At 42.4% G+C, this 12,162-nt stretch overlaps 1 protein-coding gene across 1 annotated transcript in view; it reads right to left on the bottom strand.

Annotated features, from left to right (window-relative positions):
- The window catches only part of LOC125462405 (uncharacterized protein C16orf96-like), a 98,240-nt gene that overhangs the window by 62,749 nt on the left and 23,329 nt on the right, over positions 1-12,162 (bottom strand). The window contains exons 4-5 of the mRNA XM_048552449.2: positions 7,602-7,688; positions 7,013-7,093 (exon numbers count right to left, since the gene is read on the bottom strand). Coding sequence (XP_048408406.1) covers positions 7,013-7,093; positions 7,602-7,688 — 168 coding nt within the window. The remainder of the gene's footprint in view (positions 1-7,012; positions 7,094-7,601; positions 7,689-12,162) is intronic.

The raw sequence follows: 12,162 nt of genomic DNA, 5'->3' as shown, positions 1-12,162 counted from the left end.
ACCTGTCCACCATTTACAAAATACAGGTCAGGGATGCGACAGAATACTCTTCAATTACTGGGACAAATGTAGCTGTAACAGCTCTCAAGAAACCCAACACAATCTAGGACAAAGCAGCCCACTCGACTGGCCAGTCCACCATTATCTTCAATATTCTCTCCCTATACCACCAACAGATAGTGGTAGCTTTGTGTACTATCTACAAGATGCAGTGCAGTAATTTGTCCAGGGTCCTTCAACAGTACCTTCCAAACCCATGACCTCCACCAACTATAAGTTAATGGCAGCAGTTACATGGGAACACCACCAGCCATAAGTTCTCTCCAAGTCATGGTCCATCCTGACTTGGACATGTATTGCCACTTCTTCAGTGCCACTGGGCGAAAATGCTGGAACTCCCTGCCTCACAGCATTGTAGATGGATCACCCCAAAAGAACTGCTTACTACCACATTCTCAAGGGCAAATTAGAGCCTAGCCTGCGATATCCACATCCCATTAAACAAAAAAAATTGCGTGAAGTTCCACAGTTCTCTGTGATACATGTTCTGTAATCATTATCTAAGGCAACAAAAGTTCATTGTTTCTTTTGATTTACAAAATAGCACTAATTCCACACACAGATGTTCAATTCCATCCAACCCAATTTTTGTGGAAAAGCAGATTGGATTCGAGTCCTTTTGGAGACCTGGTTTAAATCCAGTCGGTAAATGACACAAACGTTTCTAGTGGTGTTTTTAAATAGAAAATATCTACTGTGGCTGTAGCACATCGTTGTGGCATTGCCGAGTATAGAGAGTAATGCAACTCTAGATTTTACTGAGTGTCTGATATCGTCTGATAGATGTGAAACGGTACATTCCCTGCTAATTAAATCTGTTGCTTTGCTCAACATAAAAGCAAAAAATGGCCTGATTGGAACCAATGGCATGACCACAGCTTGCAAGAGCTAAAAAAAATCAAAGGGCTATGGTTGCAAGCTACTCGCTATTTCAACTTCTGGACCACAATTTGCTTGATTATTTTTGATCATTTGCTCCCCAGCTGAAGTGTTTAATGATGAAGTGGCCAGTTTGTGTAAATGGGAAGTTCTGTAGCGGCGGCCTTTCCCCAGAACCATGAGGGCAGTTCCTGGGGAAGTAAATGCTAGCAGAGCCAGCAATCCAAGACGATCGCGTTCGTGGTTAAGTAGATGGGGAATATGGGCTGGGGAGGCATTCTTTTTCCTTCTAGCCTATGGAGAAAATATTCCCAGAAACGAATCATGAACTCAACGGGGCCTCTCCTAGATACAGTATTGGTGAGCCTAGCACTGGGTGACATTGCCTTCATTAGATTAACGATGTCAGGCCCCAACATGTAGTCCTGGAGTGGCGTGGAGCCATCTCAATGCTGACGGAAACACATTTAAAATGGCAGCAGGCACTATCAGCTATAAATAGAACATTTTCATTGCCTGGCTGCCTTTTGGCTTCATTTCATCTTGGCTGAATTCAGGCCTTATCGAACTGAACTAATTTGTTAAACCCCTTTCATAATCCAAAACCAGCCTGATCACATTGGTTGTTAGTGATTAGTCAGAAGGAGGTGGTACTCATTGTTGTGTTACAATAAAAAAAATTCTATTTGTTTCACATAAATTATTGTCGACATAATTGGTTCACTTTTATTATCATGGGAAGCAATTGTATTACAAAACCTTCAGTTACAACCAACAGATATTATTAGCCCAAATATACCAACTTTAATTCTTCAACTGTGTACACTAATCCAACTCCTTCAAGTCAATCACAATAGGCCAAAGTTAGCTCAATGCTCACTCAGTATTTCAAAGACTGAGATGTTATATTAATGCTATTCAAACTAAAGTATACAGTTACCATAATTTAAATAGAAAAGTCAACACAATTATTCTACACACTCTGCAACCTGAAGTCTGAGGGGTTGGTTCTTCTGGGCCACTCTAATGCATAGCGTGGAACCACAGACCAAATTTAAATCATTACTCTTGTTAACCTTAGATTGTAAATACAAACAGCATCTGGCTTTAAATAATTACATGGAATGGGAAAAGTGAGTTCTGTGTTAGACACACTTCCACTGAAGTCAAACAAAATGAAGTCAGGAAGGACGTGGAATTGGCCTTTGGATCAAATGTTTTATGACATCACTCCAAGTCAAAATGACCTCTTTGATATTCTGTTTTGGAATCCCTCCACTGGTGTGACAGCAGCCTTTTCCACATTATCCAGACGCACAAAATTCCAAGAGGCCGAAGCAGCAAGGGTGTGAAATGATCGACAGGGCTCACAACTCACCAGGTGGCAGCTCTGCAGCCTCACAGCGCCAGGGACCTGGGTTCAATTCCAGCCTCGGGAGACTGTCTGTGCAGAGTTTGCACATTCTCCCCATGTCTGCGAGCATTCCCTCCGGGTGCTCCGGTTTCCTCCCACAGTCCAAAGATGTGCACGTTACGTCAACTTGGCCATACTGTATTGCCCGTAGTGTCCGGGGGTGTGCAGGCTAGGTGAGTTATCCATGGGATATGCAAGGTTACAGGGACAGGGTAGGGAATGTGGATCTGGGTGGGACACTCTTCAAAGTGTCAGTGTGACTTGATGGGCTGAATGGCCTGCTTCCACACTGTAGGGATTCTATAAGTGAAACGCAGACTATAACAGGATATCCCTTATTGTAGCTTTATTCTTCAATACTATCCTCCTCTGCCTGCTTTATGTGACTTCATTACAACAGTCGATCTTTTAATATTTTGTTTTAAAATCTAAAAAGGAATATACAATCCTGGCCTACTTTCCATCGTACATTTCGAACACACTTGGAAAAGAAAGCGTTTCTCGTTTCAGAAAGTTGATGCTTTATACACAGCAGATCACTGAAGGAGCAGAATAGAACAAGATTTGACAGCGCTGAGATGTCAGCTGCGACTGAGGGCTGTGCAAGTTGGGCAGCCATGAGTCGTCAGTGTTGTAAAAGAATTTGAAAGGAAAAAAACACACCTAGCAAGAATTTGGGACATTCTTTGAAGCCTGCACCATTATCATGCAATATAATCCCATAAAAGGGGAATGATTTCAGAGACAAGAGACCCTATTTTACTCCACTAAACCTACCCATATTAATTTGATGGCAACTCCGACCCATTCATATCATAGAATTTTTATAGTCCAGAAGTATGCCATTGGGCCCATATTGCCTCTGCCAGAATCCCACTCCGTTCCATGCTTTTTTTTCCCCATAACACTGCACATGGTTCCTTTTTCAAACAACCATCCATTTTGAACGTCTCAATCAAACCTGCCTCCTTTCATACTCTTGGACAGCATATTACAGGATGTACCCACTTGAGCGGAAAATCTGTTCCTCAGACCTTCATTGCTTCTTTCAGAAATTACATCAGTGACCTATTGGTCTTGATCCTTTCAGGAATGGTGACATTTTCACCATATTTAATGAGTACCGACCACCCCAATCTAGAATACTTCAACCAGTTCCCTTCATAGCCCTCGTTTCTCCAAGGAGATCAGTCCAGTCCATCCTAACCTGACTTTGATGAACTCTCACCGCCTTCCTACGGGAAGAATTCAATCCAAAACTGGCCAAGAGTCTGGAGAGAAATCAAAGACGGAGAAACAGTGGAAAACTCAGAGCACGCTGAGTGCTGAGAAAGCATGCACTTCTTAAAACAAATACCTCTTCCACTAGAAAGATAAACACTGCAGCACGTGGAGGTATCCAGGGTTGAAGGACTGGCACCTCCCGGATGAAGATATTGTTTGGAAAGAGAAGACAGAAGTAGGGGGTGGAATGGTCACTCCATTTTCATCATGATGCCAGGTTTGAGGAGGGAGCAACAGGGGGTAAAACCCACCCTCAGTTATTCTCTAAGGTTTGACATAGGTTTTCCTTAAAGTAGCCAGAGTGTTCCTTTAGTTCCCATGTATACCCTTCGCTGATTTTCCTGTTTATCCATGTAAACCCATATTAGGCGTTCCTCGTAAGTAAGATGACGTACTGCACAATGTGATCGATTAGGAAGGAGTCAGATTTCACTTTAATGGATTAAGACAATCGTCTATTGGCAAAAAGTCACAGACTTCTTAAGACTACAAAAGCAGGCATGATTGTGTTGTCAATCAGAAAACACAAAAAAAATCCTACAGAAACTATTTTACTTAAAAAAACCTAACATGATACAATTTCCCAGCAATGGCACATCAATATGTTATAAAACTATAGTTTGCCAAAGTAGATATAGAGGGCCTAAAATGGTTCAGCAGCCTTCCCCTTCATGGTGAATACTTCACAGGCAGTGTCATACAATCCCTACAGTGTGGAAAGAGGCCATTCAGCCCATTGTGTCTGCACTGACAGTCTGAAGTGCATCCCAACCAGATGTTACCCACTAGCCTACCCCTGTAGCACCCACCAGTTCCCATGGCTAACTCACACATCCCTGGACACTGTATGCAATTTAGCATGGCCAGTCCCCACCTAACCCGCACATCTGTGGACTGTGAGAGGAAACCCACACAAGCAGGGGGAGAAAATGCAAACTCCAGACAGACAGTTGCCTGAGGCTGGAATCAAACCTGGGTGCCTGGTGCTGCGAGGCTGCACTGCTAACCACTGAGCCACCGTACTTGCAGGCAGCTTTCTATTCAGTTTACTTTTCCATCAGTGATCCCAAAATAGCACATTTACATTGTAGGAGTGTTCCTTTATGTGAGCTGGAAAGAATTTTGGTTTGATCCAATGTTTGACATTGGTAAAAGATTCTATTCATTTTAAAGGTACAGCATTACGGGCTAGTGGTAACAATGAGATGACAAGATGTATATCTAATCGCTCTTTACAGTCTGTGCTGAGCTGGTTTTCCTTTGATAGGCCTTGCTGGTTCAAAAGGCATGTCACGATTTCCACTTAAAGTACTTACTTCCACCTCAGGGAATGTTGATTGTCATCTTGGCAATAGATAACTCCCAACAGATAAGCAAAAGATCAGAAGACCATCTCTGACCAGCTAGTTAGTCAGCCTGAGGCACTGATAGGAGCTCAGTCTAACATCATCAGAGAGAGTCAGTAACAGAAGGCATGACCTAATGACTTATAAATGTGTTCAACCTGGTAAGTGGCACAGTAAATAGCTATTTTAAGATAGCACAGAGAGTGGAGGATAATTTGTTGAAACTCCGATCTGGTGGCTCAGTGGTTAGCAATGCTGCCTCACAGCACCAAGGACCTGGGTTCGGTTCCACTGTTGGGCGACTGTTTGCGTGGAGTTTGCACATTCTCCCCGCGTCTGTGTTAGTTTTCTCCCACAGTCTAAAGATGTGCAGATTAGGTGGATTGGCCATGCTGAATTACCTATAATGTGCAGGATAGGGGGCATGGGTCTGGGTGGATGCTCTTCAGAGGATCATTGTGAACTCATTGGGCCAAATAGCCTGCTTCCACAATGTAGAGATTCTATGATTCTATCATTTAAAGTATTGTATCAGTATGAATCAACAAATGGGACATTCCACTTCATTGATTTATAGAACATAGAATATTACAGCGCAGTACAGGCCCTTCGACCCTCGATGTTGCGCCGACCTGTCATACCGATCTGAAGCCCATCTAACCTACACTATTCCATTATCATCCATATGTTTAACCAATGACCATTTAAATGTCCTTAAAGTTGGTGAGCCACTACTGTTGCAGGCAGGGCATTCCACGCCCTTCCTACTCTCAGAGTAAAGAACCTACCTCTGACATCTGTCCTATATCTATCACCCCTCAATTTAAAGCTATGTCCCCTCGTGCTAGCCATCACCATCCAAGGAAAACTGCTCTCACTGTCCACCCTATCTAATCCTCTGATCATCTTGTAAGTCTCTATTAGGTCACTTCTTAACCTTCTTCTCTCTAACGAAAACAGCCTCAAGTCCCTCAGCCTTTCCTCATAAGACCTTCCCTCTGTACCAGGCAACATCCTGGTAAATCTCCTCTGCACCCTTTCCAATGCACCCACATCCTTCCTATAATGCGGTGACCAGAAGTGTACGCAATACTCCAAGTGTGGCTGCACCAGAGTTTTGTAAAGCTGCAACATGACCTCATGGCTCCGAAACTCAATCCCTCTACCAATAAAACCTAACACACCGTATGCCTTCTTAACAACCCTATCAACCTAGGTGGCAACTTTCAGGGATCTATGCACATGGACACAAGATCTCTCTGCTCATCCACACTACCAAGAATCTTACCATTAGCCCAGTACTCTGTATTCCTGTTACTCCTTCCAAAGTGAATCACCTCACACTTTCCTGCATTAAACCCCATTTGCCACCGCTCAGCCCAGCTCTGCTGCTTATCTATATCCCTCTGTAACCTGCAACATCCTTCCGCACTATCCACAACTCCACTGACTTTAGTGTCATCTGCAAATTTACTAACCCATCCTTCTACGCCCTCATCCAGGTCATTTATAAAAATGACAAAGAGCAGTGGCCCCAAAACAGATCCTTGTGGTACACCACTAGTAACTGAACTCCAGGATGAACATTTCCCACCAACCACCATCCTCTGTCTTCTCACAGCTAGCCAATGTCTGATCCAAACCGCTAAACCACCCTCAATCCCACGTCTCTGTATTTATCGCTCGCTTCACGTCAGTTTTTCAGGGCAGAATGTGTGTGCAAGTCCTGTCCTTGTGGCTTTCCTTCATAAAATATCAATCTGAATCATGGATTGCCACTCTGCCAGCTTTATAGTCAGTTTACATGGCCTGGCCTATGTATTTAAATAACCATTAGCTGTCACAGGGATGTTTATAACTCAAATTCAAAAAAGAACACAATCTTTAAACTGCCCAAACTTCAACAAATAATATCAAAAACAAGAAATTTTTTAAAAACCATTTTGTTGCACCCTAAAGACAATGCGACAGACTGAACACAGAATTATTAGCTTAAAATAATTATTATAGACAGAGTGGCTTCACATACCGGTTTGTCACTTTCTCCTTCATCAGAAGAAGCCATTTCATTCTGAAGATTGAGTGAACTAAGTTTCACATCAAACTCAAGCTAAGAATAAAAGATGGAAAAAAGGATAAATTTAATTATTGATAGCAAGCAGCTCTGATTCTAAATTAGTGATCGTTATTTTTGCACAGGTCTCAGAAAGACATTCTATTTTTAATTCAGCCAGATAAATTAATGATATGCAAGACCCTAGTATAAGTGGTCTACACCTTTCTCTTCTCTCTCTCTCTCTGTATGTCCATTACTTCACAGTTGGCCTGTTAGCGAGCCAGTCAGTCAGTTCGCCAACTAGGTATGTAATCTCAAGAAACATATAACCCAATAAAAGTTAAATAACTCAAACTAGTCTTTTGCTAATCTCATCAAACTCTTCTCAATTCTGAATTTCAATCCCTCCATCTTGTTCAGCACCTGAAACTACGTTTGACATTATACAACCACGATTACAATCAGTTATCATGGCAGGGCTCTCTAAAGCTCCCAGTGTGTCTGAAAATGCAACACTCACAAGGATTGTTAGCCTCATCCATGACCCAAATCCTTTACTCACCTCTTTGTTCAACATTGTCTGCAGAACGTTCCACTGAACAAGAGTTTTTCCATCCGGAATATTACTCAACTGATCCATGATGCTGTTCTAATCAGAGGAAATCACAAGATTTTGTTACTAAGAAATCACAGAAAATGTCAATCAACTTCAAATTCATGGTCACTGAAATCACACGGCTATTGAAGTCCCTTGATTACCTTCAAAATCAGACAACAGATTGTAAGGAAATGAGTCTGGAGAGAAAATTAATGAACACCAGGTCTTTTTTTCCAACTGAACTTGGATTTCTCTGAATTGATAGCCAGGTTGTGGCTTGAAGAATAGCCCTTACGCAATGCAGTAACATGCTGCTGACTGATGCCTTCACCCCGCTTAAACTTGCTTTAATGCCTTCAGTGAAGGAAGTGGGAGCAATAAAGCAGGCATGGCTCCTGTACGTTGGTGGATCTCACTGAAAACTATGCAGAGTTCAAAAACGAAATGAGTGAAGCGTCTACTCCTGTGGATGTAGCCTGCAACCTTTTCCTAAGCACCAGTAGATTTGAAGAGAGAAGAATGGACAACGATTTTGGGGAGGTGGGGTATTTGATAACATACTTTGAAACAAAGCAGGAGACCATTCAGCCCCTTGAGCCTGCTGGCCATTCAACAAGATCATGGCTGCCACTCCACATAATCTTTGATCCCCTTTTGTAATAAAGGATAATGTCCCACTAATCTGCGTGACAATGTGATATACCTGCATGATAATATTTCACCTCTCACGCACTAGAACACCCAAATTCCCTGGTACCTCCACATTCTGCAGTCATTCTCCTCTGGAGCAATGCACTGCTTTCATTCTTTCCACATCTTTCCACATTATACTACATCTGCCAGCCTTTCGCCCACTCACTCAACCTATGTGCATCCTGTTGCAAAACCCTTGTAACTTCTTCACAGCATACTTTCCCACTTATCGTTGTGTTGTCGGCAAACTTGCCTTTGTTCCCCTCATTTAAGACAATGGCGCAAATTGGAAAAGTTCAAGCCCCAGGACAGACCCCTGCTGGCATATCCTGCTAATAAAACAATCAGTCATTTATGCACACTCTTCCTTTCCTGACAGTCCCTCAGTCTGCCATCCAGGTTAATATGTTACCTCCCACACCACGAGCTTTCATTTTCTGCATTAACCTTTGACGTGGCAGCTTATCAAATGCCTTCTGGAAATCCAATCCAATATTATATCTAAATAAAAACCAAAAGAACTGTGGATACTGTAAATTGGGAACAAAAACAAAATTGCTGGAAAAGCTCAGCAGGTCTGGCAACATCTGTGAAGGAGAAAACAGAGTTAATGTTTCGGGTCCAGTGACCCTTCCTCAGAACTGAGGAACTTTTCTCCAGTAGTTTTAGATGCTGCCAGTCCTGCTGGGCTTTTCCAGCAACTTTGTTTTTGTTCTCACATTATATCTACCTGCTCCTCTTTAGCCAGGTCACATGTTACTCCTTCAAAGGAGTTATTAACACGTTGGTTAAACATGATTTCCTCTTCAAGAAACCATGTTGACTCTTCCTGATTACCTTGAGTTCTTTTCCCCCAAATGTGCAGCTATAAGCTTTTTAAACGATCGATTCTCGCAGCTTTTCCATAAGAGACATTAAACTAACTGGCCAGAGATAGTGGGAACTGCAGATGCTGGAGAATCTGAGATAACAAGATGTAGAGTTGGATGAACACAGCAGGCCCACAGAGGAGCAGGGAAGCTGACATTTCGGGCCTAGACCCTTCTTCAGAAAATCTTTTTCTGAAGAAGGGTCTAGGCCCGAAACTTCAGTCTTCCTGCTGCTCGGCCTGCTGTGTTCATCCAGCTCGACACCTTGTTATCCCTTTAAGCTAACTGGCCTACAGTTTCCTGTTTTCTCCCTTCTCCACTTCTTAAAGAGCAATGTTTAATAATTGCACTGTCCAATCTGTTTGGGCTTTTCTCCTGAATCAAAGGAACTTTGGAAAATTAACTCCAATGCATCTATCACCTCATTAGCTGATACTTTATGAGGAAGTCCACCAGAGCCTGGACACTTGTCAGCCCACAGATTCATCAATTTGTTTCGAAATATTTGTAAGACCATGCAGATTTCAGACTGGTCATTACTAATAATCAGTCTGCCGGCTGAAGTAGCACAATATCAACCGATCTGAATTTTAACCTTTGGCCAAGTTAATCATCATTTTTTGACTATTCAGTTCTGTGTGCTTTCATCCAAGAAATTCCTGATTTTCCTTTGTATAGTTTATCTACATTGCACGCCATTTGTCCTGATATCTGAATGAGATTTATCCTTCACAATCAGACAAGGCCAGCAACCACTGGGGGTGCATCACAGAACGCAACGTTTTGCACTCTGAATGGTGGGACTCTGGAAAGTGCTGGAGATCGGGGAATGTTGGCATGCATATCCGTGGATCCCTGAAAGTAGCTGGGCAAGTAGATCAGATGGTTAGAAAGACATATGGGATACTTGCCTTCATTCACAAAGGCAGACAATGCAAAAGCAAGGATTTATACTGAACTGTATGAAACACTGGTTACTGTGGTTAGTTGCCTCACCAATCTGATTCGTTAGTCTGCAGAGGTTTCATTACCCTGCTGGGAACATCATCATGTGTAGCCTCCAATCAAATGCAGTTGTGTTTTCCCGCCTGATATTTAAACTCTGGTGTCCGTTGAGCTGGATTATCTCAATTCCGGTTTTCCTTGACAATGGAGTGTACATGGGGTCTAGCTCTACGTGTTTATTGATGGCTTTTTGAGTGGAATACCAAGCCTCTAGAAATTCCCATGTTTGTCTCTGTTTGGCCTGTCCTGGAATCCTGGTGTTGTCCCAATCAAACTGGTGGTTCTCCTTATCCATGAGAATGGAGATAAGTGAATATTGGTCATGTCTATTTGTTCTCCACCAAGAAGGCCATCAATAAACATGCAGAATTAGACCCTGTATATACACCACTGCGAAGAACAAACGGAAATGAGGTAATCAATTCCAACTGACACCAGGAATTTAAATATCAGGCGGGAAAATACAACAGTGTTTCATCGGAGGCTGCACTAATGATGTTACCCAGTGGGGTATTGAAACATCTACAGAAAAACAACGAACCAGCTCAGTGAGCCAACCAACCACAACGACCTCAACCCGAGCTACAAATCTACTCTAAAACCTTAGGAACACCAGTTAGGTCACAACTGGAGTAGTGTATGCACACATTATAGGAAGTACATGATTATGCTGGTGAAGATGCAGGGGAGATTTGCCAGGATACTGCCTGGGCTGTGACGAAAGGACAGCCTGGGGTTGTTTTCCTTGGAGCATCAGAGGTTGAGGGGACCTGGTAGGGGTTTATAAGGTAATGAGGGGCATAGATTTTTCTATTAGTACAAGGGTCATTAACCAGAGGTATAGATTTAAGGAAAGAGGTGAAAGGCTAAGAGGTGAGTTGAAATATGTTTTTCTCAGTCAGAGGGTGATGGGAGTCAGAGACTCACTGCCTCAAAAGGTGTTTGAGTCAGAAACTCTTGTAACATCCAAGCAGTATCTAATAGTATCTGGCTATGGGTGAAAAACTGGAAAATGGGATTAATGTAGTCAGATCTTTGTTGACTGGGGTAGACAGAATGGGCCAAATGGCCTCCTTCTGAGTTACAATCATCAATGAGTCCATACTTGATATCTTGAAAAACACTGAAGTATTAAAAATGTGTGCTTGTTTCAACAGAGACAGAAGAGAAAATTGCAGAGTGCTAGTACTGAGAGATATTTCAGTCCTTGCAGGTTGTCTGCGGTGGCTCAATTCTTACTCTGAAACTGAGGTACATAATTCATTCAAAACATAGGCTTCACTTCAAATAATACTGGAAGGGTTGGAGAGCATTCCCTGGGCCGCAAGGTCTTTGAACAAGCTGAAAGCAATTTAGAATACTGCCATTCTTCTTCAGCTTTGCTACATGAGAAATAGAAGCTTTCTAGTTTGTGCTTTAGCACTGCTGAATTGAATTTCTTTTAAATTAAAAAAAAACAGCAGACGGAACAAACAGGTTAGACTAGGCTTCATGTGAAATTGCACAGCATAGCTTCTACTAACTTCAACTGTTACACACTGACGAAAAACCCATTATTGCAGGTTCAGTGCATACAAATCTTCAGAAATATGACAAAGGGAAACCGGAGAGTTATAGGTCAGTTGTTGGTAGATCACAGGGGAAGTAATTAAGGATGAAGTACTTGAATGCCTTTCAGCTGATCAGAGGGAGCCAGAGTAAATTTATGATGAGTCAGTCGAGCTCAACAAATCTGATTAGATGTTTTGAACAGGTGGCTCAATTTTCAGACAGGACAATGTATTCAGATGGGAGGCATTTCAAAAGTCTCTCGTGAGAGGCTGTTAGCTAGCATTGAAGCTCATGAATTGAAGGCATGTTATTGACGTGTTAGGAAATGGGCCAAGAGGAAATACACAGAGTACTGCAATAAAGGAATGGACTCTAACTGACAGAATGCGATTAACGATAGACAACAG

The sequence above is a fragment of the Stegostoma tigrinum genome, chromosome 23 (assembly GCF_030684315.1).
Source record: "Stegostoma tigrinum isolate sSteTig4 chromosome 23, sSteTig4.hap1, whole genome shotgun sequence".
NCBI lineage: Eukaryota > Metazoa > Chordata > Chondrichthyes > Orectolobiformes > Stegostomatidae > Stegostoma > Stegostoma tigrinum.
Note: the sequence above shows the minus strand (reverse complement) of the source record. Positions and strands in the feature narration are given on the sequence as shown.